General features: G+C 43.2%; 1 protein-coding gene across 1 annotated transcript; it reads right to left on the bottom strand.

The window, feature by feature from the left end:
- Window positions 1–3,730: 3,730 nt before the first annotated feature.
- Window positions 3,731–13,679, bottom strand: LOC110500063 (probable polypeptide N-acetylgalactosaminyltransferase 8). Its single transcript, XM_021577206.2, has 11 exons — window positions 13,251–13,679; window positions 9,460–9,706; window positions 8,841–9,007; window positions 6,893–7,076; window positions 6,610–6,807; window positions 6,292–6,406; window positions 5,926–6,111; window positions 5,538–5,675; window positions 5,280–5,375; window positions 4,961–5,125; window positions 3,731–4,837 (listed from the first exon to the last, which is right to left on the bottom strand). The coding sequence occupies exons 1-11, from the start codon at window positions 13,444–13,446 to the stop codon at window positions 4,703–4,705; spliced, it is 1,827 nt and encodes a 608-aa protein (XP_021432881.1). The 5' UTR covers window positions 13,447–13,679; the 3' UTR covers window positions 3,731–4,702.
- Between the last annotated feature and the right edge of the window lie 938 nt (window positions 13,680–14,617).

Consider the following 14,617-nt stretch of genomic DNA (forward strand, 5'->3'; position numbering starts at 1 on the left):
ATAACTAATTTTACTTCACATGACAAGGATTGAAAAGGATTTGACAGTAGATTACAGACTTGATTCATGGTGATGACTGCTAGCTTGCTAGATAAGATTTTGAAAGTATGATGTTGACATGATCAGTCCAATCAAAGCTACTGTAGATGTAACGTGATTTGACGTCATTTTATCTGTGACCAATGACCTTGAAACTTATTGGATGGGCGCCTCTAATGTAACTCTATGGCAGCACCAAAGGGAATTTAATTTTCAAACTGTCCCCATAGATTTTGCGGTGACATAGTGTCCAAATGAGTGACAGAACACTGAGCCAATCACGGCACAACTAGAGAACATTACCTATCCCGAAGCACTGTTTTTCCGCCTGCTGCCCTACCACCACAGAAAGCACTGATCTAGGATGAAACACCTGCATTTTGGAGCTGCCTTAATCAAGAAAGCAAAAAAGAGACCATGTTTGTATGCAACTTTAATAACTCAATATACACTGCTAAAAACATTTAAGGGAACACTAAAATAACACATCCTAGATCTGAATGAATGAAATATTCTTATTAAATACTTTTTTTCTTTACATAGTTGAATGTGCTGACAACAAAATCACACAAAAATTATCAATGGAAATCAAATTTATCAACCCATGGAGGTCTGGATTTGGAGTCACACTCAAAATTAGTGTGGAAAACCACACTACAGGCTGATCCAACTTTGATGTAAAGTCCTTAAAACAAGTCAAAATGAGGCTCAGTAGTGTGTGTGGCCTCCACGTGCCTGTATGACCTCCCTACAATGACTGGGCATGCTCCTGATGAGGTGGCGGATGGTCTCCTGAGGGATCTCCTCCCAGACCTGGACTAAAGCATCCGCCAACTCCTGGACAGTCTGTGGTCTGTTGGTGGATGGAGTGAGACATGATGTCCCAGATGCGCTCAATTGGATTCAGGTCTGGGGAACGGGCGGGCCAGTCCATAGCACCAATGCCCTCCTCTTGCAGGAACTGCTGACACACTCCAGCCACATGAGGTCTAGCATTGTCTTGCATTAGGAGGAACCCAGGGCAACCACACCAGCATATGGTCTCACAAGGGGTCTGAGGATCTCATCTCGGTACCTAATGGCAGTCAGGCTACCTCTGGCAAGCACATAGAGTGCTGTGCGGCCCCCCAAAGAAATGCCACCCCACACCATGACTGACCCACCGCCAAACCGGTCATGCTGGAGGATGTTATAGGCAGCAAAACGTTCTCCAAGGCGTCTCCAGACTGTCACGTCTGTCATGTGCTCAGTGTGAACCTGCTTTCATCTGTGAAGAGCACAGGACGCCAGTGGCAAATTTGCCAATCTTGGTGTTCTCTGGCAAATGCCAAACGCCCTGCACGGTGTTGGGCTGTAAGCACAACCCCCACCTGTGGACGTCGGGCCCTCATACCACCCTCATGGAGTCTGTTTCTGACCGTTTGAGCAGACACATGCACATTTGTGGCCTGCTGGAGGCCATTTTGCAGGGCTCTGGCAGTGCTCCTCCTCCTCCTCCTTGCACAAAGGTGGAGGTAGCGGTCCTGCTGCTGGGTTGTTGCCCTCCTACGGCCTCTTCCACGTCTACTGATGTACTGGCCTGTCTCCTGGTAGCGCCTCCATACTCTGGACACTACGCTGACAGACACAGCAAACCTTCTTGCCACAGCTCGCATTGATGTGTCATCCTGGATGAGCTGCACTACCTGAGCCACTTGTGTGGGTTGTAGACTCCATCTCATGCTACCACTAGAGTGAAAGCACCGCCAGCATTAAAAAATGACCAAAACATCAGCCAGGAAGCATGGGAACTGAGAAGTGGTCTGTGGTTATCACCTGCAGAACCACTCCTTTATTGGGGGTGTCTTGCTAATTGCCTATAATTTCCACCTGTTGTCTATTCCATTTGCACAACAGCATGTGAAATTTATTGTCAATCAGTGTTGCTTCCTAAGTGGACAGTGTGATTTCACAGAAGTGTGATTGACTTGGAGGTACATTGTGTTGTTTAAGTGTTCCCTTTATTTTTTTGAGCAGCGTATATATTTTTTTTACATTGTTTGCCAACTGATATGTGACACGTATTAATTCCAAAATAACATGCAAAACAGGCACAAAAATATATATATACAGTACCAGTCAAGTTTGGACATTCCTACTCATTCAAGGGTTTTTCTTTATTTTTACTATTTTCTACATTGTAGAATAATAGTGAAGACATCAAAACTATGAAATAACACATATGGAATCATGTAGTAACCAAAAAAGTGTTAAACAAATCCAAATATATTTTATATTTGAGATTCTTCAAAGTAGCCACCCTTTGCCTTAATGACAGCTTTGCACACTCTTGGTATTCTCTCAACCAGCTTCATGAGGTAGTCACCTGGAATGCTTTTCAATTAACAGATGTGCCTTGTTAAAAGTTATTTTGTGGAATTATTTATTTCTTAATGCGTTTGAACCAATCAGTTGCGTGGTGACAAGGTAGGGGTGGTATACAGAAGATAGCCCTATTTAATAAAATACCAAGTCCATATTATGGCAAGACAAGCTCAAATAAGCAAAGAGAAATGACAGGACATCATTACATGAAGACATGATGGTCAGTCAATACTGAACATTTCAAGAACTTTGAAAGTTTCTTCAAGTGCAGTCACAAAAACTATCAACCTCTATGATGAATCTGGCTCTCAAGAGGACCACCACAGGAAAGGAAGACCCAGAGTTACCTCGGCTGCAGAGGATAAGTTCATAACTGCACCACAGATTGCAGCCCAAATAAATTCTTCACTACACAACATCAAGTGTTCAGAGGAGACTGTGTGAATCGGACCTTCATGGTCGAACTGCTGCAACAAAACCATCAAAAAAGGACACCAATAAGAAGAAGAGATTTGCTTTGACCAATAAACATGAGCAATGGATATTAGACAAGTGGAAATCTGTGCTTTGGTCTGATGAGTCCAAATGAGAAATTTTTGGTTCCAACCATCGTGTCTTTGTGAGACGCAGAGTAGGTGAACGGATGATCTCCGCATGTGTAGTTCCCACTGTGAAGCATGGAGGAGGAGGTGTGATGGTGGGGGGTGCTTTGCTTGTGACACTGTCTGTGATTTATTTTGAATTTAAGGCACACTTAACCAGCATGGCTCTACCATAGCATTCTGCAGCGATACGTCATCCCATCTGGTTTGCACTTAGTGGGACTTTCATTTATTTTTAAACAGGACCAATGACCCAACACACATCCAGGCTATGTAAGGGCTATTTGACCAAGAAGGAGAGTGATGGAGAGCTGCATCAGATGATCTAGCCTTCACAATGACCTGACCTCAACCCAATTGAGATGGTTTGGGATGAGTTGGACCGCAGAGTGATGGAAAAGTAGCCAACAAGTGCTCAGCGTATGTGGTAACTCCTTCAAGACTGTTAGAAAATAATTCCAGGTGAAGCTATCTTAGAGAATTCCAAGAGTGTGCAAAGCTGTCATCAAGGCAAAGGGTGGCTACTTTGAAGAATCTCAAATATAAGATATATTTTGATTTGTTCCAACACTTTTTTGCTTACTAAACGATTCCATGTGTTATTTCATAGTTTTGACATCTTCACTATTATTCTACAATGTAGAAAATATTAAGAATAAAGAAAAACCCTTGAAAGAGTAGGTGTGTCCAACCTTTGTGTCACGAATCCCGCCGAAGATGGTGCCTCTTCCTGTTCGGGCGGCGCTCGGCGGTCGTCGTCGCCAGCCTACTAGCTGCCACCGATCCCCTTTTCTGTTTCATTTAGTGTTGTCTGATTAGTTGCACCTGTTTCGTGTTTAGGTTTTGGTTTTGGGCTATTTAAACCCAGTAGGCCCGCCGGCTTCTGTGCGGGCTTGTTTTTCTGTTTATGGTGTGTGATTATTTTATTTATTTTTCCGGTCAGTTTCGTCCTGTTGTTTGGACTGGGTCTTTACGCGCCCTTGTGTGTGTGGCGTGACCGTCTCTCTGGGTTTTTGGAAAATAAAAATCCACATCTTGTGAACTACCCTGCTCTCTGCGCCTGACTTCTCCACCCACTACTCATAGAAGCCGTGACACTTTGACTGGTACTGTATATGTTATATTTTTTGGATAAACAAGGGGGGCACAAAACACCTGCCCTGAATGACGCGTCGCCACTGTATACAACCAACAGCTTACTAAGATCACAGCCATCTCACTGCTGACTAAGATAGGATTTTCAAAGAATGATGATAGTGATGTGTTCGTAACAAAGTGGGAAGGTGGTAATTACCAGTTGTGAAATCATAAATACTAGTTGGATGCATTCACGTGCTTTGAACTATTTGAGAAAAGCCGATTGGCTAATGGCCAACAAGTTGCATCAACCATAAGCTATGAGTTCAGCTATCATGTTTGTTAAATTATAGTGTTCAAAAACATATTTATAGATAGATTTTTGTAAAGAATGTTTTGTTGCATTGAAGTGCTGAAAATGCTGTTAAAAAAGTAATTTCCTTAGTAGATGATGTCAGAGGTCAGCATGTGGGAGAAGTCGGAGCTCAGGTATGATAGACAAGTTTCCCACTAGTAATTACCAGTTGGAGGGACGTTCAAGTGGTCTTTTACCAGTCGTATGTGGTAAATACCACCTTCCCACTTGTATTGTCTCTGGTATGCCTAACTATCTCAGTGTGTTAGAAGTCTTTAATCAGATTCTGTATGTTCCAGTGCTGCCCACTGCACTCCTGAATGATGAGCTGGTAGTAAGTGTCCTCCCCTGGGGCAATCTCCAGACATCTCTTTGTCTGTCTGTTCTGGATGGCTTTTCCCTATAAAACACAGCAAACATTCTACTGTACAGCATCACAATAATAAAAAAAAGTCAAAGACATCTCCGTTGTTTCCAACAATTTTTAAGCATCAACTTCCCTAAATCATGTTAGAGTGCTTACCTGTTGAAATTCCCAGAGCATGTGGAATCTCTTCTGCTGGGCCACCTTGCACTCATACAGTCCTGGGGTTCGAGTGCCGGTGTCCACCAGACAGCGATTACTGTTGTACTTGTGAGACTTGATGCCTCCAATGTAGATCTCCCCACTGGCTCGATAATAACAGCTCTGGACAGAGAGTATAGATATTTAGGCTTTTCTGAGTCTGTGGTATTGACAGTACTTTGCATTGTGGCGTGGATTGAATCCCAAGTTTGCCATGGGATGCACCATATTATACATGTAGTTAAATTCTAAGATACTAAGCAATGATTCTACAAACCTGTGGACCAAAATAATGGCATCCATATAAAATAGGTGTGTTCCCCGGAACTGGGCCTTGATCTATACAGAGATCCGTCTTCTGGTCATTGACCAGCTGTTGATTTTATGGACAGAGATTAAACAGTTATAAAAGTGCAGATTCCTATCCTGATTTATGACCCTGCATCCTATTGAAAAAAGGATGCCATGCATGCCACTAAACACATGTCGTGAGGAAAAAGTTCCAGAACAACTGTAACATTTTAGCATCACTCACAGCTCCATAACCAAGCAAGTCACCCAGGGGGTCTAACATGGGATACACGTTATCCAGATACCACTGGAAGGGTTTGCAGTTCAGTCTCTTTCTCAACTTCTTCCTCTCTGAAACATCCCCAATGTCTATGCCGTGATCCTGTGGTGAGAAAGACGATTTCCAAATCAGAAACACAGGCCACCTATTATCCACTTTAGCTTACTGCCATCATTTTACATGGATCCTATGATCTTTATTGTGGCATTGAGTAATAGACCATTTTTTAAATAATATTGACTGTCTAGTCTACTTATTTTCAAACACAAGGCATGCAAAACAGCAATCATTGCTATTCTATAGGAACAGCTGAACAAAACCTACTGTTTGATTGGTTTGTTGTGTACAGTACCTTCAGTGGGATGTTCCAGGCAATGTTGACATTATGTTTGTAGTCATCCATCCAGACCTCAGCCACTCTCAGAGCATTCCTCTTCATTGTAATGCTCAGGTCGGGGAGATAGGGTTTATGGGCCCTCTCGATGTGGGCTATTTTAGAACAAGGTATGACCTCGACACTTCCACCACATAGCCACACCTTGACACACCAAACACCAAGAGAGAAGGAAGAGTTTATAGATATGGACTGAAGTGTCTGGATGTTGGATGTAGATTGGTTTGTTCAAACTGAATGACTCAAGAACAAAAAGTAATTCTGCAAACACAAGTCTGCTTTGATTTCAAACATTCATTTAGAAACTATAGCAGAGGGGCTTACCCGGATACCCAGTTCAACATTTTCTCCTCCATAGATCTTCATACCACCATCCAGAGCACCAATTTCCCCAAAGAACAGGCGATCAACCACTAGTATGCCCATAATGGAGGGGCTCCTGACAAACATACAGTACAAATCATGGTCATTTCCACATTGGGAGAAGTGACATTCATTTAATGAATATATAATGCAAAATAATAATCCAGGTGTAAATATTAGGTATGATTTTCCTCCCAATGCTGTGCTTTCCTTATCGTCTATTCAAACAGATTTGTGAAACTGGACTATCATCCGATGATGAAATCACAACCAACTCACTTTCCTGGCTGTGACTCGTCTTTCAAGGCATACCACTCAGGTCTGAAGGACTCATACATACACCACAGGGCCCAGTCAAAGGCATCTGCAGCAGGCACATAACGTGTGACTGTCAAGTCATCGAATTGGACTTTGTCAAACACCGGTGTCAACACCAACGTGCGGTCCTCCTTTATCCGAGCTAACAGAGGCTCCGCCCTGTTCACACAAACACAGAGTCAAAACACCATGTTGGGCGGGGGGGGATTCAAAACATCTCACTGAGATATTTCATTTAGACTACCATTCCACATGGACCTCTATGTGGGCATCCAAGATGGCCACCACATCTCCTGTAGCTTCCCTCCACCCTGAGAGGCGGGCCTGTGTGAGACCGAGCTGCTCTGAGTGTCTCACTCTCTTCACCAGGCCGGGACGCTCTTCATGGATGAAGCTGATGTATGCATCCAACTTCTCCGTTAGATCCTCTGTGAAAGCACACACTTGCAAATCAGTGGTACCTAAGGAAAGTTGAAAGCCACACATACAGTGCCTTGCGAAAGTATTCGTCCCCCTTGAACTTTGCGACCTTTTGCCACATTTCAGGATTCAAACATAAAGATATAAAACTGTTTTTTTTTGTGAAGAATCAACAACAATTGGGACACAATCAGGAAGTGGAACAACATTTATTGGATATTTCAAACTTTTTTAACAAATCAAAAACTGAAAAATTGGACGTGCAAAATTATTCAGCCCCTTTACTTTCAGTGCAGCAAACTCTCTCCAGAAGTTCAGTGAGGATCTCTGAATGATCCAATGTTGACCTAAATGACTAATGATGATAAATACAATCCACCTGTGTGGAATCAAGTCTCCGTATAAATGCACCTGCACTGTGATAGTCTCAGAGGTCCGTTAAAAGCGCAGAGAGCATCATGAAGAACAAGGAACACACCAGGCAGGTCCGAGATACTGTTGTGAAGAAGTTTAAAGCCGGATTTGGATACAAAAATATTTCCCAAGCTTTAAACATCCCAAGGAGCACTGTGCAAGCAATAATATTGAAATGGAAGGAGTATCAGACCACTGAAAATCTACCAAGACCTGGCCGTCCCTCTAAACTTTCAGCTCATACAAGGAGAAGACTGATCAGAGATGCAGCCAAGAGGCCCATGATCACTCTGGATGAACTGCAGAGATCTACAGCTGAGGTGGGAGACTCTGTCCATAGGACAACAATCAGTCGTATATTGCACAAATCTGGCCTTTATGGAAGAGTGGCAAGAAGAAAGCCATTTCTTAAAGATATCCATTAAAAGTGTCGGTTAAAGTTTGCCACAAGCCACCTGGGAGACACACCAAACATGTGGAAGAAGGTGCTCTGGTCAGATGAAACCAAAATTGAACTTTTTGGCAACAATGCAAAACGTTATGTTTGGCGTAAAAGCAACACAGCTCATCACCCTGAACACACCATCCCCACTGTCAAACATGGTGGTGGCAGCATCATGGTTTGGGCCTGCTTTTCTTCAGCAGGGACAGGGAAGATGGTTAAAATTGATGGGAAGATGGATGGAGCCAAATACAGGACCATTCTGGAAGAAAACCTGATGGAGTCTGCAAAAGACCTGAGACTTGGACGGAGATTTGTCTTCCAACAAGACAATGATCCAAAACATAAAGCAAAATCTACAATGGAATGGTTCAAAAATAAACATATCCAGGTGTTAGAATGGCCAAGTCAAAGTCCAGACCTGAATCCAATCGAGAATCTGTGGAAAGAACTGAAAACTGCTGTTCACAAATGCTCTCCATCCAACCTCACTGAGCTCGAGCTGTTTTGCAAGGAGGAATGGGAAAAAATTTCAGTCTCTCGATGTGCAAAACTGATAGAGACATACCCCAAGTGACTTACAGCTGTAGTTGCAGCAAAAGGTGGCGCTACAAAGTATTAACTTAAGGGGGCTGAATAATTTTGCACGTCCAATTTTTCAGTTTTTGATTTGTTAAAAAAAGTTTGAAATATCCAATAAATGTCGTTCAATTTCATGATTGTGTCCCACTTGTTGTTGATTCTTCACAAAAAAATACAGTTTTATATCTTTATGTTTGAAGCCTGAAATGTGGCAAAAGGTCGCAAAGTTCAAGGGGGCCGAATACTTTCGCAAAGCACTGTATGTTCAATCTAAATGTTAACAAATGTAATTTCAAATGTTTCTATGCGGAGAGCATTGACCAATTAGGCAAACCATTGGAGCTGTGGTCATCCACCAGTATAATGTCTTTAAGCAGGTGTCGGGGGGTCTTGTCTATGATGCTGCGGACGGCTCTCTTGATGATTGACAGGGCCTCGTCCAAGTAGATCAACACCACGCTGATGGTGGGCAGGTCATGGGGATACTGGTGCTTAGCACACCTAACAGGCACAACAAACACATTTGGTCCACCTCATATAATTTATTCACTTCACCAAAGCTGCTGTTTCACTTGTCAACTTCAATGTCATTGCCAGAGCTTTGAGTTATAAGGTTCTATCTGCATTTCGGTCAAAATGTATTTATTGACATAGCCTTGTTCTGTTCAATGTTTTCTACCTATATAGTACTCTAAAACCCCAATCCATGTTGTTGAGTTTAAAAGAATACATGATAAAAATGGCTTAGGATCCAGTTATCTTAGAATCATCTTTTTACAGGTAGAACCTTCTAGTTCTAAGGTCACAATTGCTCAAATTGAATTCACAGTGCTGGAGATGGAATTGACCTTGGATGGCCGCAATGCAACAGACTGTGGTTAGAATTCAGAAGTTTTCAGCGGATCCATCATTTGCTGTGTTGAGGTGGCGGAGAGATGAGGAAAATGATTTACTTAGGATCGCGAGTATCAGGGATTTCCCTGTTCAGGGGTAGTCTGTCACTCAGGAAGGCGTTGTATCCATACATCTGAAACAGCCCCTCTGCCTCTTTCTGCTCCTCCTCTGAGAGCTCATCACCCCAGCTTGTGAACAGAGCTGAGTTGGGGTACACCTTCTTCACCACCTTCCTCTCCTTCTTGACCTCGGGAGCCTTCACAGCCTGCCCCTCTTTCAGACTGCTCCCGTCGTTGATTGTATTCACTGTGGACACACATGACAGCTGTACATCAAATTGTAATAAATGTGTTAAGGCTGCCAAAATCAACATGAGTCACTCCTTTTGATACAAACAGAGCAGGATCTCATTTAAAATCAAATCAAATCAAACTTTATTTGTCACATGCGCCGAATACAACAGGTATGAATACAGCAGGTACAACCTTACTATGAAATGCTTACTTACAAGCGAGTTAATTAAGAAAATATTTACCAAATAAACTAAAGTAAAAAATAATCAAAAGTAACACAATAAAATAGCAGTAACGAGGCTATATACAGGGGATACCGGTACTGAGTGAATGTGCGGGGTTACAGGTCAGTCAAGGTAATTTGTACATGTAGGCAGGGGTAAAGTGACTATGCATAGATAATAAACAGTGAGTAGCAGCAGTGTAAAAACAAATGGGGGTTCAATGTAAATAGTCCTGGTGGCCATTTGATTAATTGTTCAGCAGGGAAATCCCTTTTTTATGGCTTGGGGGTAGAAGCTGTTAAGGAGTCTTTTGGTCCTAGACTTGGCGTTCCGGAACCGATTGCCATGCGGTAGCAGAGAGAACAGTCTTTGACTTGGGAGTCTTTGCCAATTTTTTGGTCTTTCCTCTGACAGCACCTAGTATATAGGTCCTGGATGGCAGGAAGCTTGGCCCCAGTGATGTACTCGGCCATACTCACTACCCTCTTTAGCGCCTTACAATCAGATGCAGAGAATTTGCCATACCAGGTGGTGATGCAACCGGTCAGGATGCTCTCGATGGTGCAGCTGTATACATTTTTGATGATCTGGGGACCGATGCCAATGTGACAATATTTTCAGTCTCCTGAGGGGGAAATGGTGTTGTGCCCTCTTCTTTCTTTCTTTTTTTTTTTTTGTTGTTGAATTTTACCCCTTTTTCTCCCCAATTTCGTGGTATCCAATTGTTGTAGTAGCTACTATCTTGTCTCATCGCTACAACTCCCGTACGGGCTCGGGAGAGACGAAGGTTGAAAGTCATGCGTCCTCCGATACACAACCCAACCAAGCCGCACTGCTTCTTAACACAGAGCGCATCCAACCCGGAAACCAGCCGCAATGTGTCGGAGGAAACACCGTGCACCTGGCCATCTTGGTTAGCGCACACAGGAGTCGCTGGTGCGGGATGAGACAAGGACACCCCTAGCGACCAAGCCCTCCCTAACCCGGGCAACGCTAGGCCAATTGTGCCTCTCTCCACGGACCTCCCGGTCGCGGCCGGTTACGACAGAGCCTGGGCTCTGGGACCCAGGGACTCTGATGGCACAGCTGGCGCTGCAGTACAGCGCCCTTAACCACTGCGCCACCCGGGAGGCCCCTGTCGTGCCCTCTTCACAACTGTCTTGGTGTGTTTGGACAATGATAGTTGATGATGTGGACACCAAGGAACTTGAAACTCTCGACCCGCTCCAATACAGCCCTGTTTATGTAGTCCACGATCAGCTCTTTTGTCTTGCTCACATTGAGGGAGAGGTTGTTGTACTGGCACCACACTGCCAGGTCTCTGTTGGGGTGGTTTGCAAATTATATTGGGTCTAGGGTATACAGGATGATGCTGTTGAGGAGCCATGACCAGCATTTCAAAGCACTTCATGGCTACCGACATGAGTCGATTATAATAGGCATTTAGCTTGTCTGGTAGGCTCGTGTCACTGGGCAGCTCATGGCTGGGTTTCCCTTTGTAGTCCGTAATAGTTTTCAAGCCTTGCCACATCTGACGAGCATCAGAGCTGGTGTAGTAGGATTCAATCTTAATCCTGTATAGACGGTTTGCCTGTTTCATGGTCCGTCTTATTAATGTCCCGCTCCTTGAAAGCGGCAGCTCTAGCCTTTAGCTCGATGCAGATGTTCACTTTAATCCATGGCTTCTGGTTGGGATATGAACGTACAGTCACTGTGGGTACGACGTCGTCAATGCAATGATGAAGCCGATGTCTGAGGTGGTATACTCCTCAATGCTATTGGATGAATCCCGGAACATAATCCAGTCTGTGCTCGCAAAATAGTCCTGTAGTGTAGCATGTGCGTCATCTGATCACTTCCGTATTGAGCAAGTCACTGGTACTTCCTGCTTTAGTTTTTGCTTGTAAACAGGAATCAAGAGGATATAATTATGGTCAGATTTGCCAAATGTAGGGTGAGGGAGAGCTTTGTATGCGGCTCTGTGTGTGGAGTAAAGGTGAGTTATATTTCCTCTGGTTGCACATGTGACATGCTGGTAGAAATGGGGTAAAACGGATTTAAGTTTGCCTGCATTAAAGTCCCCAGCCACTAGGAGCTCCGCTTCTGGATGAGCATTTTCTAGTTTTCTTATGGGCCTTATACTGCTCGTTGAGTGAGGTCTTAGTGTCAGCATCGGTTTGTGGTGGGAAATAGACGGTTATGAATAATGAGAACTCTCTTAGTAGATAGTGTGGTCTACAGCTTAGCATAAGGTTCTCTACCTGGTGACATCTGTCACCAGCATTTATTGACAAAAGACACACACCACTGCCCCTCGTCTTACCAGACGTAGGTTCTCTGTCCTGCCGATGCATGGAAAATCCCGCCAGCTCTATATTATCCGTGTCGTCGTTCAGCCACGACTTGAGGAAACATAAGATATTACAGTTTTTAACGTCGGTTGTTAGGATAGTCTTGATCGTATATCATCCATTTTGTTTTCCAATGATTGCACGTTGGCCAATAGAACAGATGGTAGTGGAGGTTTACTCACTCTCCTACAAATTCACAGAAGGCTGCCTGACCTCTGCCCCCTTTTCTCCTTTTCTTCACGCAAATTACTGGGATTTGGTCTCGTTCCCGAGAAAGCAGTATATCCTTCGAGTCAGACTTGTTACAGAAAAAAATCTTAGTTCAGTTTGAGGTGAGTAATCACTGTTCTGATGTCCAAAAGTTATTTTATGTCATAAGAGATGGTAGCAGCAACATTATGTACAAAATAAGTAAAAACACAAGTGACAAACAACACAGAAAAATGAACAAAATAGCACAGTTGGTTAGGAGCTTCAGTCACTATTTGCATGTGTGTTTTTGAAAAAGGTGATTAACAATGTTTGATCTGCCTTGGAGAATTACCTTGAAGTAACTGATGTAAAAATATATATTTGTATTTTTATAGTAAACATTGTGGTAAACTTTGGCACACAGAAGTTGGTAGATCAAAATGTAACAAATGTTGTTCAGCAAGCAACAGTATACAGGATTAAAGAACAATCGAAAATTATTATGGGCATATTTTATTTAATCCTTTATTAGTTTATTTAAACCCTTTAATTAACTGGGTACAAATTCCCTTTTACAATAATCACTGTGAAGTGTGAAATACCTTTTTCTGGGATCAACTCTACATGTAAGCTCAGGTTAGATTCTAATGTGTTCTCAAATTCTCCCCTCTAAATCTGCCCTACTATCTAGAACAGTGGCAGATTGCAGTCCAGGTACAGTACGTGGACAGAGCTACTGCCAATTCCCTTCCAGGTAAATCAGAGGTAAATGAAGGAGATTGAGACTTACACAGCTTCTCGATGTGAGCCTCCATCTTCTCCAGCCTCTTGAGAATGTCCTGGTCCCTGGCCGATTCATTCTGATGGGCCCCCTGCAGTCTCTCCCCATGAGAATGAACCTCCCGCTTAATGGATGTGATGTAGAGTATTCCAGCAGCCATGGCCAACAACGGGGCCAGCCCTCGAACCCAGCCTAGCCTCATCATCCCTCTGCGTGTGAGTGCTCAGCCTGGGGATACAGACAGGATGGCCTTCCTCTCTCACTCTCTCACTCTCTCACTGAGATTCAGGTTCACCTGAAAGGAGGGAGGGGTGATGTCAAATAAATTGAACAAAGGAGAAAAGCAGTCGAGGATAGTCAATCAAAAATCTATTTGGTTTATTACAAGTTGCAACAGGGAGAAACCTCCAGCATAGAAGCAGAGAAAATGTCTAACTGGCCTTCTCTGGGAACACCCTTATATCCTAATCAGCATACAAATGTTCTGTAAACACCAGCCCAATAGGCTTGTAGGAAGTCAAAACAGAAGGCAGTGACTTTGTCAGCAGCTACAGAATCACATTGTTTCACACAATATAATAATGATCAGTGTATCCTCTGTCCTTGTACCTCCAGTCTGGTGTCAACCTTATCAGCAGTTATGAGTTTAATCCATAACATACAGCCTCTAGTCTCGTGACCATCAACCCAAGTGTTACAAACCGAACACTGGAAATCACGTTTTTTACACAAACTTCAAATATGCTAAACATTGTGTTGATCATTCTAAATTAAATATGAACTTCAGTCATCTTAAATATTCCCATTATACTGTTGCTGAGGTGCACCATCCTGCTGGCTGGCACTCAGTGGATGTGAGTTTCTCGTCACTCGCCTCCCCTAGGCTGTCAATCACTCACTGTCTCTGGTCCTGGAGTTTGGGTCGATGTGACAATTAGCAAATTGTCATATAGATAATGCATAAAACACAGTGCACATTTCTGAGGAAAAGTGCATGGAAGCGCAGTCACTTATATTTGCCTTTGGCCCATGAATGTTTACCTTGTAACTTTATAGCCTTTTGTCCTGAAAAATATATCAACTATGATTAACTAGGCTATTATGAGATACATCAAACATGCATACTTACGCAGACGAGGTGGGCACTGAAGTGGATGAAAAAATTCTGAATGCCCTACTGTTCAACACCCAACGTATTTGGCATGGGTATGCAAAGGAGCTCTCCAGGAAGGGAAACAGGGCCTGGAAGTCTGCATCATCTCAAACCAGGTAAATGCCACATTGTATGTTAGTACTCATCATAATATCACTAATTCCCATTGATTCAATAAAACATCAGCACTGTAGGGTATTTCAGTTTGGGGACAATAAAGTTC

This window comes from Oncorhynchus mykiss, chromosome 21 (genome assembly GCF_013265735.2).
Source record: "Oncorhynchus mykiss isolate Arlee chromosome 21, USDA_OmykA_1.1, whole genome shotgun sequence".
Classification (NCBI taxonomy): Eukaryota; Metazoa; Chordata; class Actinopteri; order Salmoniformes; family Salmonidae; genus Oncorhynchus; species Oncorhynchus mykiss.